The following is a 14,176-nucleotide window of genomic DNA, read 5'->3' on the forward strand; positions in this document are numbered from 1 at the left end:
TTCTCGGGTGTCCTTTAAGAGGAGGCAGTAATTGTGCATGTATAGTAGGTGGATCTCATACCAGCAGTATGCTAATGAATGGTACACACCATGCAATTTCTCGACAGATAGACGGGTCGAAACGATTATTTCCGACATGTCTTATCTGATTTCCGATTGATTTTGTGATTGATTTTGTGATTACTTCTATATAAAATTACATCAGAAAAATGATCCGAAATCAGACCGGACCTATCAGAAATAATCAATTCGACCCGTCTGTCTGACACAAAATTGTGTGGAGTGTACCAGGCATAAAAGGGAAGAATCCTAAAGTCTAGTCCACACGATGCAGTTTTTCATCAGATCGACGGATCGATCCGATAGGAAGATGCATCGTGTGTAGATGTCCAAACTGCTCAAGATCGATAATCATGCAATGGATTTCCTGTTGATAACTACCCAAAATCAATTGCAGTATCAATCGGGATCTAAACGGACCGGTTGGAAATGATCGGATCGATCTGTCAGTCTGACGGAAAATTGCATTGTGTGTACTAGGCTTAAAGCCTCAACTACACGGTACAATTTTCCATCAGATCGACCAGTGATCTGATAAGTAGATCGTGTGTAGACCGCCAATATGTTTGCAAATGCTTTTGCGATTGATTTTGCGTTAAGTACCCAAAATCGATCGCAAAATTGATTGGAAATTATCTAATAGATCCGTCAATCTGATGGAAAATTGTTCCGTGTAGATCAGGCTGAAAGGCGCGTACACAAGCCAGATTTTTGTAAACTACAGTCGTCAGACCCGCCCACGGGACGGTCATTCTAACAGCTGTTTGCATGTGAGTATAGGCTGTTGTCAGGCTGATAAGGCTGATTTTGACTGATCCGTAGTTTAAAAAAATCTGGCGTGTGTCGTGACCGGTCGTTTAAACTGGTCTTTTGGACGACAAATCAGACGTGTGTACAAACAATCGTTCAGGTGATGAGACTGGTTTTGACAGATCCAGATCTGTCAAAACCAGTATTATAACCTGAACAATCGTTTGTACACACGTCTGATTTGTCGTCTAAAGTAAACGACCGGTCGTTCGGAACAATCAGACGTGTGTATGTACATTTTAGAGGTGCATCATAAAGGCCAACTTGGCATACAGTCAATCAACTATTTGTTTTCTCGGGCAACAATGCAGACCTGTGAAAATACTCTAATAGGTTTATAGTCCAGTACATACGATACTGTATCTTGTTCTTTGAAATCTCACAATGTGATAGTGCATTGTGAGATTTCAAAGAACGAGGCAATTTTAGATGGACCTTTTTTGAAGCCCAGTTAAAGTTGTAGTTAAAGTTGACACTGTTCCTTTTCACTTACTATGAACTGGAATAATGATAACTTGCATAGATTGCATAGGTTCAGCTCATCCATAAGCACTAGAACCGTGATGCATACATAATAATAATAATCCGAACATTTGTATAGCGCTTTTCTCCTGTCGGACTCAAAGCGCTCAAGAGCTGCAGCCACTGGGACGCGCTCAGGAGGCCACCCTGCAGTGTTAGGGAGTCTTGCCTTGAACTCCTTACTGAATAGGTACTTGACCTAGCCAGGATTCGAACCCTGGTCTCCCATGTCAAAGGCGGAACCCTTAACCAGTACACTATCCAGCCACTCACCTAACTGCAGGACTTCCAGTTAGGGTGTTTTCCAGTTAGTAACCATTTACTTCCTCTCACACAGATATGTCAGCGAGTTGCATCTGATCCGCCTTAAAGGCAATGAAAAGGGCATTTACGCTTTTTATGCTATGAATTCCGACGCCAATGCCTCCGTCAGCTTTAACGTATTTGTCAAAAGTAAGTTTTCCTGATCTGCTTCTTACAATCACTTTTGTGTAATAACAGCAGGCAATAATCACATGTATTCCTGTGTTTTCCCACAGCAAGGCCAGAAATCCTGATTGCTGAGAGACTTAGCAATGGCATGCTGCAGTGTGTGGCCTCCGGGTTCCCTCTGCCCTCCATTGATTGGTACTTCTGTGAAGGATCTGAGCAGAGGTATGCAGTACTGCTCTGTACAGGGGGGCTTGCAGTACACCATTTACATGAAGCAACCATTGATAAAACTTGTGTGAAATCTTTTGCATTCACAATCATTTTAGAATTTTTAAAAGTGGTTTACTAACGTGATGTCCCAGGTAGTGCTTTTGCCTCACAGCACTGGAGTCTTTGGTTCATTTTTCAGCCTAGGCACTATCTGTATGGAGTTTGTATGTTCTCCCTGTGTTTGCACTGGTTTTACTTGGTTATCTTCCACATCCTAAAAGCATACTGATAGACTAATCGCATCCCCCAAACTGGCCTTAAGGTGCCCATACACTCGTCAGATTGGCAGCAGATAGATAAGAAATGCATCTGATGATCTATCTGATGCGTTTTTAGAACATTTTTTACCAGGATAGAATTCCAATAGATTTCAGTTTGAAATCTATTGAAATTCGATCTGATGGCATTTTTTTGCCATCAGATTTCCATTAAGGCCAATGCAAACTGATAAGCAATCTCATCAGATCGACCTAAATTTTCCACCCTGCAAGTTCGATGGAAATCCATCGAAATCGATCGAAATCGGCCGTCGATCGGTCGATTGGCCAACCGATTTGCAATCGATCGATCGATCGATCGATTGGGGTCGATCGGTCGGCCAGAAAATCGGCTGAGTGTATGGGCTGCTTTACAGTGGTAGGAGCCTTGGACTATGGCTGTGGTAGGGATTAGATAATGAGCTCCTCTGAGGGACAGTAAAGGGGCCCATACACTCAGCCGATTTTCTGGCCGACCGATCGATCGTTTGCAAATCGGTTGGCCAACCGACCGATCGATGGCCGATTTTGATCGATTTCGATGGATTTCCATCGACCTGGCAGGATGGAAAATTTAGGTCGATCTGATGAGATTGCTTATCAGTCTGCATTGGCCTTAATGGAAATCTAATGGGAAAAAAATGCCATCAGATCGAATTTCAATAGATTTCAAACTGAAATCTATTGGAATTCTATCCTGGTAAAAAATTTTCTAAAAACGCATCAGATAGATCATCAGATGCATTTCTTATCTATCTGCTGCCAATCTGACGGGTGTATGAGCACCTTTAGTCACATGACTGCAGAATATGTAGTGTGAGGAAGATATGAGCGCTGAGGAAGATATGAGCACAATATAAATACATGATCATTTCACTTCAAGATGCTCCTGTGCAAAACGCAGGACTAGCCAAACATATGTGTCTGAATTGAGGCCTACGCTCCCAGTGGGAGAGTTTGCTTTTTAGCTGTGGAAAAGCTGCTTGTTTGGCTAATGTGAAATAACACTAGCCACCTGCTCTAGTACAGATTTGTTTCTGTAGGGTGCCATATTCCTAGAACATTCAGTCTGTGCCTCTCCTCTATATAGTCTAATACAGCAGGATCAACTCCATCTGAAAAATTCATTTTTGACTGCATCAGCCTTGCTGCTTTAGGTCTTGTCATCACATTTTTAAGAATGGGTTTTTAGCTGCAGAAGCCACATTTCACACCACAGGTTACATGTGAGCACTCTGATTACTCTGCTCTTAGAATTGTTTTTTTTAGATTTGTGCTCACAGTTGGTTATTCAAATGGTCCATAAGAATTGGTCCTCTGTTGACAGTAAGCCTTGTGTTTTTTCATATGCAAGGTACACACGATGCAGTTTTCCGTCAGATCAACAGGTAATCTAAGTTGCATCATGTGTACATGTCCAAACTGCTTCCCATCAATAAGGCGATCAATTTTCAGATTATTGCTTCAGAAATCGATCCTGTTAACGATTTGGAGCAGATCAGACAAGTTGAAAATAATCGGTTCAACCTGTAAATCTGACAGGAAGTTGCCCGGTGTGTGCCTAGCATTATGCCTGAGAAGTGGGAGTATAGCGAGTATACTTGTGCTACCCGGCACCTCCTCAGCAGCGGTGGTCTGCCGCATCTATAGCCCAACCTGAGAAATTCACTGTAAAAATGACTTGATTTGAAAGTGCTTGAGAAATCAAAATAAATTTTTTTCGCCAAGTGTGACAAAATTATTTGTGGTACAGACAGAAAACATAGTGCAGATAAAACATGACATAAGAATATATGGCATATTGCAACAGGTGAAAGTCAAACATAAGGATATGCATGCGTATGCTAGGACATCGGAGGCACTGGAGGGACTGGGAGTTATCATTTGTGGGGGGATTTGAGTTCAGGCGGAGGACTGCTTGGGGAAGAAGGTGTTCCTGTGCCTGGAGGTTTGGCGGGACAGGTCCTATAGCGATGGCCTGAGGGAAGGAGGTTGAAGAAGTGACTGGTGGGAGGGGTTGTGCATTATCCTATTGACCCTGGACCTTATTCTAGATATGTGGAGGAGGTCCAGGGGAGGCATGGGTGACCCGATGATCTTCTCAGCATTGCTGATTACTCTCTGGAGTTTGTGCTTGTCCCTTGCATTTACCCCTTTGTACCAGACAATGCTAGAGGAGCAAAGGATAGATTCACTGGTGGGAGTGTAGAAACTGGTTAGCAGCTTATAACATTATGCTGAGAATACACAAAAAGTTTTTCGGCAGATTTACTGCCCGATCGATTTTCCAAATGTTTTTCTGATCGTTTTTCATTCATTTTTATTAGAACATCGATCAGAAAAACGATCAAATTCAGATCGGACCTATCTATTGAGCCATTTATTTGCAAAAAAAAAACTCATTGTGTATTCCTAGCATAAGCAATACTTATGTGTTCTATATGCAGCAGCAGTCCGACAGCCTTCCTAATTACAAGCTGATGTTACCCGGTACCATTTCCTAGTTAAATGCCTGCAGATACTGTATGTGGGATAAATATGTTTTATGGAAGCAGACTATTAGGTGTCCTCGCTGCTTTCTGACTGACAGCTAGACATTGTCTCTGCCTGCGGATCCATGCATTATTGACACGGGATCTCTTTAAGTACTGCATTGAGATTCTGTGCTAATGAGCTCACTTACTAATGTGTTATCCGGCATGGCGGAGGTGACACAATAAGCTGCTTTGCTACTGTCTCAGTTCAGCTGGTATTGTTTCATCTGTGACCTGTTTCAATGAACAGGAAAGTCACCGTGTCAAGGAGCTCTGTCTGTATTTTCCATGTTGTGTCACGACACCTGGGAATTTTCCATACGCTCCATGTCTGCGTATATTGCAGGAAGACCCTTTACAACAACAATAACACAGATCTGTTATTCCAGGTGTACAGATTCGCTAGTGATCCCTCCCTCCGACATCAAATTCAGCCAGGAGAATTCCTCTCTTGGCCGTATGATGGTAGAGAGCACCATTGATGTGTCCTCAATCAAGAAGAATGGTACGGTCCAGTGCATTGCAGCCAATGAAGTGGAGAGCATATCGTCTGTTTTCAGCTTTGCCATTAAAGGTAGTACATTTTACTAAGATTTTATTGCATACCTAGCGTTCATTGTCACATGTGGCAGAGCCCTGAGCCATTGTTGCATTTCTGATTTTCCACATTGCTGCTATAAGTTACTGCAGCATTTTCAGTTTAGGTGGCATAGTCTCTTGGCATGTCATTATCCTTACACTTAAAGAGAAACTCCGACCAAGAGTTGAACTTTATCCCAATCAGTAGCTTATACCCCCTTTTACATGAGAAATCTATTCCTTTTCACAAACAGACCATCAAGGGGCGCTGTATGGCTGATATTGTGGTGAAACCCCTCCCACAAAGAAACTCTTGAGTAGTACTCCTGGCAGTTTCCTGTCTGTGAACCCTGTTGCATTGTGGGAAATAGCTGTTTACAGCTGTTTCCAACTGCCAAAACAGCATACAGCAGCTACATCACTTGCCAGCAGTAAAAATGTCACCATGTGATAAATGTCGGAATATAAATCAGGGATTTAAAATATTTTACAATGGGCAAACACTGACTAAATCATTTATACATAATTATTGTAAAAATGAAGCACTTTTTATTACATTATTTTCATTGGAGTTCCTCTTTAAGCTGGGTACACACTTCTCAGCGTGGAAGATGCGCATGCTCTTTCAGGTGCGATTTTTGGGACACTATGCAAGTTTGTCTGCATTATTTGCCAAAGTAGCTTAAAGATTGGCAATAAGAAAGAGCACATGGTGTGTGGAATTATACTGTAGGGTTGGAAGCATTTTCCCGCATGGAGTTCAAAACCAGCATGTAAAGTGCACTCCAGCCAAAGCTCAGGTACAAAATCACATACTTACAGAAGAAGCCTTTGGATCCTAATGAGACTTCTCTCGCTGTCCTCTGGTTCAGCGTCCCTGAGCGTGGACCCTCCAAAGAGGGGTTTTTAGGTAATCTTATCACAGCTGCTATTCTCTTCAAGCATGAGCATGGCCATACTGCCCTGATCAGCAGGAGGGTCCACAAGCAGCAACAGGGAACCAAAGGGCGCTTCCTTCTCCTTAGGTAAGTGTGTGTTTCTAAACCTAAACTTTGGCTCAGGTTCTCTTTAAAGAGAACCCGAGGTGGGTTTGAAGAATATTATCTGCATACAGAGGCTGGATCTGCCTATACAGCCCAGCCTCTGTTGCTATCCCAAACCCCCCTAAGGTCCCCCTGCACTCTGCAATCCCTCATAAATCACAGCCACGCTGCTGACAAACAGCTTGTCAGAGCTGACTGTGTTTATCTCTATAGTGTCAGTCTGCTGCTCTCCCCGCCTCCTGCAGAACTCCGGTCCCCGCCTGCATCCCTTCCCTCCCTGCTGATTGGAGGGAAGGGACGGGGGCGGGGACCGGAGCTATGCAGGAGGCGGGGGAGCAGCTGAGACTGACACTACAGATGTAAACAAAGCCTCACAGCGTGGCTGTGATTTATGAGGGATTGCAGAGTGCAGGGGGACCTTAGTGGGGTTTGAGATAGCAACAGAGGCTGGGCTGTATGCAGATAACATTCTTTAAACACACCTCGGGTTCTCTTTAAGTGTGAATGATCCTATTAACTAAGATTGGTTTGTAAATTTGCATGGGGCAAAATGGCCCCTGAGTCAGAGTATAGCCAAAGAGTCTTCACAAGGATGCATGAAAGGGAGGCAACCTTTTGGCAGCCTATCAGTGGGAATTAGAGAATAGAAAGGTCCACAAACCTATTTCAAGGCAACTGGACATTTACTTTCAAAGCATTCTTTAGCGAATGCACTAAAAGCACTCCCTGATCAGAAATGAAATACTATACATTACTGATTTAGATCCCTGCAGCAATTCCACATAGAAGTGGCAGGATTACCTTTTATACGGCTGGTAATGCCTTAGATTAGAAACTCGAACCTGATCTTTCTGACGTTTTACGATTATTTGTAGTAAACCCAGAAAAGAGTACACAAGAGTACACAGGTTTTAAGGAGGTAGGGTTTAGACCTGGGCTCAGAAGAGTGACAGGAAGAAGACAGATGTGCTGAATGAGAGAAAAATGGCCTTTTTAGGTCTGTCTTATAAAAACTACATTATGTTTCCTGTAAAGGCAAAAAAGTTTAAAAGCAAACTTACGCTTTTCTGCTCTTTAAAGCAAAGAGCTGCTTTGCTCTGCTCTTTGAAGCGAAAATAAACCTATGAGATAATGAATTGTATGTGTAGTATGGATAATTAATAGAACATTTGTAGCAAAACACACCGTATTTTAAGCTGTAAAACAGAGCAGAGCTAATGACCCTTTGAACTGTCCTGCAGTAAAACCTTAACTCAAGCTGTCTCTTGCTGTTTCCTGGCTGTTTAAGCTCTTCAGAAAGCAGGACTGAGTTGGGGTGGAATAGCTCAGAGAAGCTTTTATATAGATAACAACTCGAGTTCTTCCTGTACTGGTAACATGAGACTTTTTTTCTTTGCTACTAATGTTCTATTTGTTATCTGTACTACACATACAATTCATTATCTCATAAGTTTATTTTCCCTTCAGATTTGCTCTAAGGTTTAACAGATGACTCATGTTCCCATTTTCTCTTAGAACAAGTGAGCGCCCACACTCTGTTCACTCCTCTGCTGATTGGATTCATAGTGGCTGCCGCAGTGATGTGCGTTGCCGTGGCAGTTCTCATGTACAAATATATGCAGGTAAGGACCTTCTAGCGACTTGCTTGTGTTGATTTTCCCTTCTGTTGTGGTGGCAGCAATAGCAGCAATCATCCTGTGTACACCTTTCTCTGTATTTACAGAAACCAAAGTATGAGATACAGTGGAAGGTAGTGGAAGAAATCAATGGAAATAATTACGTTTATATTGACCCGACACAACTTCCTTATGATAACAAATGGGAGTTCCCAAGAGATAGGCTGTGCTTTGGTAAGTGTATCATACCATAAAGGTACCGTACTTTATTATTACACAGCTCATCAGCCCTCCTGTATTTTGGCAAGGGAAAAATATCCAAACCTTGTCAGACATCACTCTGACTTTCAGCTATCTATAATATATACAAATATTCTGCTTGTGGCTCAGTATCTGATGAGGAGACAAATGTTACGTTCGCATATAACCATCGATCACATTGCTTCCATTTTCAAAACTGCTGCATAACAAATTGGATAAAAAAGTGGAAGTGTTTATAGTATTTAGCAGTTACTTAGATATGCAGTATGTGGTGATTAATTGGACAAAATTAACAGTTCCAAGAGGTAACTGATACTAGATCACATGACTGGTCTGTGCTGATACTAGATCACATGACTGGTCTGTGCTGATACTAGATCACATGACTGATCTGTACTGATTCTAAATCACATGACTGGTTAATGATGATACTAGATCACATGACTGGTCTGTGCTGATTCTAAATCACATGACTAGTCAATGATGATATTAGATCACATGACTGGTCTGTGCTGATTCTAGATCACATGACTGGTCTGTGCTGATTCTAGATCACATGACTGGTCTGTGCTGATTCTAGATCACATGACTGGTATGTGCTGATACTAGATCACATGACTGGTCAATGATACTAGATCACATGACTGGTCTGTGCTGATTCTAGATCACATGACTGGTCTGTGCTGATACTAGATCACGACTGAACTTTGCAAATACAGGATTGCATGACTGATCTGTGCTGATACTAGATCACATGACTAATCTTTGCTAATACCAGATTGCATGACTGATCTGTGCTGATGTACCATAGCAGGGCAGTGAAATTGGCAATGTGCCATAGTGGGGCTGTGAAATGGGACACTGCGCAATAGCGGGCAGTGAGATGGGCAATGTGTCATAGCGGGGCTGTGTAACATAGGTGGACATCTGTGCCGTAGTAGGGGATCTTCCGCTGGATTATGGGAAGAAGCATATGAGTGCATTTGGACCATAAGACACACCAACTTTGTTTCCTCACTTTTGGGGGAGAAAAAGTGCGTTGAATGGTCAGAAAAATATGGAAGGTTTTTTTTCTCCTTGTAGATCATTTTCCATCTTCTCTATAAAATAACTTTATAACACTTTGCAATTGAAAAAAGTATCAAAAAGTAGGTAGAAAAATACAAATTATTTACATTACAGTATTTTCTTGCTTTCTGGTGGTTTAACAGACATTTTATTGACATGGGGCCATAAGCCATTTACTTTTTCACCTGAGATTTCTCCTAGGTGATATTTTCACAACTTGTAAATAAAATTCCTTTAACACCACCAGCAAGCAAGAAATACTCCAAATATTTTTGGCAGTACTTTTTCATCTACTTTTTGGTACTTTTTCCATTGCAGAATGCTAAAACGTTATTTTAAATTAAAGATGAAAAATTGTCTCCTAGGAAAAAAAAGTGAATTGCATATGGATCACTCTTTTTGGCACACAGGGAGTTTACCCCTTTATAAATTCTTACTGGGATATGATCCTTTTCTAGAGGTGCCCTGCTGATAAGCAGTGGATGGCAAATATCCCTCTATGTAGCTCTCAGAGTGGGACCATTTGTCGCTCATATAGGCCAGTGGCACAGACCGCATACACAGCTTCTGTACATCTGGCTATGGGATGTACACAACACATAGAGGTCATTGGAGTGGAATATTATGACTTGAGTTGCTCTTTAATCTGCATTTTACAGAATCTTATCATTACTATGCATGCATAGTATTAATGGCTATGTACTATTAGTAGTTATTGCTAAATATTTTTGTTTATTTCAATAGGCAAGATCCTGGGTGCTGGAGCTTTTGGTAAAGTGGTGGAAGCAACTGCTTATGGCCTTTTTAAGGAAGACAATGCACTTACTGTTGCTGTGAAAATGTTAAAACGTAAGGTGTTTTTGTTTTAATTTGTTTGTGTTTGTATTTTGTATTGCTTCATGTTTTTGCATATGCTATAAAACCTTCTTCATTCATTGCAGCAAGCGCCCACGCCACAGAGAGGGAAGCCCTCATGTCTGAGCTGAAGGTCTTGAGCTATCTCGGCCATCACAAAAACATTGTGAATCTGCTTGGAGCTTGTACTGTTGGAGGTAAATGAGCATTCAGTGGTTAGCTATTCCAGGGGACTACTATCTGTAATTAACTGCAAGCAGTGTCTTTCTTCTACATTCTACATTCCATCACTTTAGAATAGAACAGGTGAAGCTGGTGGTAAAGACACAAAGCAGCTTCCCCATCATTCATTATATCATTAGCAAGCTTGCGGATTGCTTCACTAATCTTCATACAGTTCTCATGTGAGATTGCTTCTCCTGAATCTTATCAGTGGGATGGGGCTGGTGGGACTTCTCATATAAGAGCGGGCTGGGATTGCTTCTCTGCAGTCCTATTATCAGTGGGATGGGGCTTATGGGACTTCTCATGTGAGAGTGGGCTGGGATTGCTTCTCTGCAGTCTTATCAGTGGGATGGGGCTGATGGGACTTCTCATATGAGAGCGGGCTGGGATTGTTCCTCTCCAGATGTATCAGTCAGATAGGGCTGATGGGACTTCTCATGTGAGATCAGGCTGGGATTGCTCCTCTGCAGTCCTATCAGAGGGATGGGGCTGGTGATGGGACTTCTCATGTGAGATCAGGCTGGGATTGCTTCTCTGCAGTCTTATCAGTGGGATAGGGCTGATGGGACTTCTCATGTGAGATCAGGCTGGGATTGTTCCTCTCCAGATGTATCAGTCAGATAGGGCTGATGGGACTTCTCATGTGAGATCAGGCTGGCTGGGGATTGCTCCTCTGCAGTCCTATCAGAGGGATGGGGCTGGTGATGGGACTTCTCATGTGAGATCAGGCTGGGATTGCTTCTCTGCAGTCTTATCAGTGGGATGGGGCTGATGGGACTTCTCATGTGAGATCAGGCTGGGATTGTTCCTCTCCAGATGTATCAGTCAGATAGGGCTGATGGGACTTCTCATGTGAGATCAGGCTGGCTGGGGATTGCTCCTCTGCAGTCCTATCAGAGGGATGGGGCTGGTGATGGGACTTCTCATGTGAGATCAGGCTGGGATTGCTTCTCTGCAGTCTTATCAGTGGGATGGGGCTGATGGGACTTCTCATGTGAGATCAGGCTGGGATTGTTCCTCTCCAGATGTATCAGTCAGATAGGGCTGATGGGACTTCTCATGTGAGATCAGGCTGGCTGAGGATTGCTCCTCTGCAGTCTTATCAGTGGGATGGGGCTGATGGGACTTCTCATGTGAGATCAGGCTGGCTGGGGATTGCTCCTCTGCAGTCTTATCAGAGGGATGGAGCTGATGGGACTTCTCAAGTGAGATCAGGCTGGGATTTCTTCCCTGCAGTCTTATCAGTGGGATGGGGCTGATGGGACTTCTCAAGTGACATCCGTCTGGGATTTCTTCCCTGCAGTCTTATCAGTGGGATGGGGCTGATGGAACTTCTCATGTGAGATCAGGCTGGGATTGCTCCTCTGCAGTCTTATCAGAGGGATGGGGCTGGTGATGGGACTTCTCATGTGAGATCAGGCTGGGATTGCTCCTCTGCAGTCTTATCAGAGGGATGGGGCTGGTGATGGGACTTCTCATGTGAGATCAGGCTGGGATTGCTCCTCTGCAGTCTTATCAGAGGGATGGGGCTGGTGATGGGACTTCTCATGTGAGATCAGGCTGGGATTGCTCCTCTGCAGTCTTATCAGTGGGATAGGGCTGAAGGGACTTCCACATAAACAAGCCAAACATACCGGTGCTGTTGTGCGCCTTGAAACACTGGACATAACTTCCTGCATACGGCAAAACACTGAGTCAGTTTATTGTTACTGCATCAGCTGTAAACTTGGATTTCCTAAAGATAATAGGGGAAGCTGGACACAGACAAACAATATGCACTAAGATTACAATATTAGAAAGAGGGCTGTATTTCATCCAGTAAGATTAGTTAAAGGATACCTGAAGTGAGAAGAATATGGTGGCTGCCATATTTATTTCATTTTAACCAATACCAGTTGCCTGGCAGTCCTGCTGATCTTTCATATATCAGTAGTTTTTTGAATCGCCCACATGAAACAAGCATGCTGCAAATCCAGTCAGACTTCAGTCAAACACCTAATTGGCACACTTGTTCAGGGTCTGTGGCTAAAAGTATTAGAGGCGGAGGATCGGCAGGACAGCCAGACAATTTGCATTGTTTAAAAGGAAATAAATATGTCAGCCTCCATATTCCTCTCATTTCAGGTTTCCATTAATGCTCCTTATACCTTCAATACCTGTTGCTTCATACTGGATTTATGTTACCACCCATCAACTCATATTGCTTCAGTTAGGCGCCCGGTTATATATTGATATACAGTGTACCATATATAGTATTTAGTCATCCGTTGTTAATCAGGCTTCTAGGAGGTGGAACATAGAACTGTTCAAGGAGATTGCAGTCTGTAGCTCTTGAAGTCTATATATCAGAAAGTAGGTGAAGTGACTTCTGAACATGTGCTTTAAAAATGGCTTGTAATAATCAAGGAGTTTTGTACACAGATAAACGTTATCTCTGCCGATGAGTGGCTACACAGGTCTAGGAAAACATTTGCACCTGGAGATGGGCTTACAGCTTATCTGTTAAGGCTGTCATTGATAACCTCCGCCTTTCTTAAAATGCTAGTTTCCATTCTGCAATGCTGACCTTCTGGCTAAGATTCTCAGAAAGAAGTTGGCTATGACATTTGTTTTTTGTTTCATAGTATTATTGCTTTTATTATCCCTTTATCCCCTATTTTTGGGCAGTGCTGTTGTCCTTCCATACGCAACCTTTTGAGTTTGTTTTCAGAAAGTTGACAGCAGGAAGTTAGCTGTGTACACAAGGAATTTTCCGTCCACATATAAGACACTTATAAACACTAGAATCCCGTTGCCTGATACCTGTTATTTTGACAGGATCAGATGACAGTTGGGCTTTGTTGTACATGACTTGCCGGCCTGTTGCTTGCATTCAGGTGTGCGCACGAGAGTCTGAAGTAGGGAAAATCCCTCCGTAGTCCAATCAAATGAACTCGTAGCGTCTTACTGTCTTCTTACTCCTGAGGCCAGCTTTCCTGTCTTGTTTCAGATAACATTTCATTATCTTACCAAACATTTCCTGTAATTGCTTTTGCCTCTTGAAATTTTATATAAACCAACTTGCAGTTTAGGCTTACAGGTGTGGATGTGCTTTGCCTTGCAATGCCCATAAAATGGTTAAAACTTTGCTGTCACAGACAGATACGCGTAGTATATTAGCCACCTGGCTGCCTGAGGGGTTAATGATAATCGCTTAATTGCGAGGATAACTTAAGCCTTAATGTGTGACTAAGCCTATGTGGAGCCAGAGACAAGGGAAACACTGTTATGTGGGCTTGCGCTGTTCTTTGTGGAGCATAATGGATGCATGATGCATCATTCTCCTGCAAACATAAACACACAGGCTGTTCTGTATAGGTCAGGTTGTAAGGCACTTTCATTTGCCACCTTTATTTGGCGGATTGTGAGGTGAGCCAAAGTGCGGTCAGAGCGTGCTTTTATGTCACCAAGACTGTAGATAAATGGTTTAGTAAATAACTACATGCTGGCTGACTGGAATATGGAGTGTCTTCATCACTTTGTAAAGGAAACTTTTTGTTATTTTAAAGCAAAACTGTAGTGGAAATAATTAGATTAAATAATTGTATTTGCGGGATTGTTTCTCAACTTATTACATATTCAAATCTGAATTAATTGCACCGTAT

The 14,176-nt window shown here is 42.6% G+C and overlaps 1 protein-coding gene across 1 annotated transcript in view; it reads left to right on the plus strand.

The window, feature by feature from the left end:
* KIT (KIT proto-oncogene, receptor tyrosine kinase) overlaps positions 1-14,176 on the plus strand; it is a 100,892-nt gene that overhangs the window by 59,905 nt on the left and 26,811 nt on the right. Inside the window, exons 7-13 of the mRNA XM_068278570.1 lie at positions 1,730-1,845; positions 1,932-2,046; positions 5,275-5,459; positions 8,023-8,129; positions 8,231-8,357; positions 10,197-10,301; positions 10,394-10,504. Of these exons, the coding sequence (XP_068134671.1) occupies positions 1,730-1,845; positions 1,932-2,046; positions 5,275-5,459; positions 8,023-8,129; positions 8,231-8,357; positions 10,197-10,301; positions 10,394-10,504 (866 nt within the window). The remainder of the gene's footprint in view (positions 1-1,729; positions 1,846-1,931; positions 2,047-5,274; positions 5,460-8,022; positions 8,130-8,230; positions 8,358-10,196; positions 10,302-10,393; positions 10,505-14,176) is intronic.

The sequence above is a fragment of the Hyperolius riggenbachi genome, chromosome 1 (genome assembly GCF_040937935.1).
Source record: "Hyperolius riggenbachi isolate aHypRig1 chromosome 1, aHypRig1.pri, whole genome shotgun sequence".
Lineage (NCBI taxonomy): Eukaryota > Metazoa > Chordata > Amphibia > Anura > Hyperoliidae > Hyperolius > Hyperolius riggenbachi.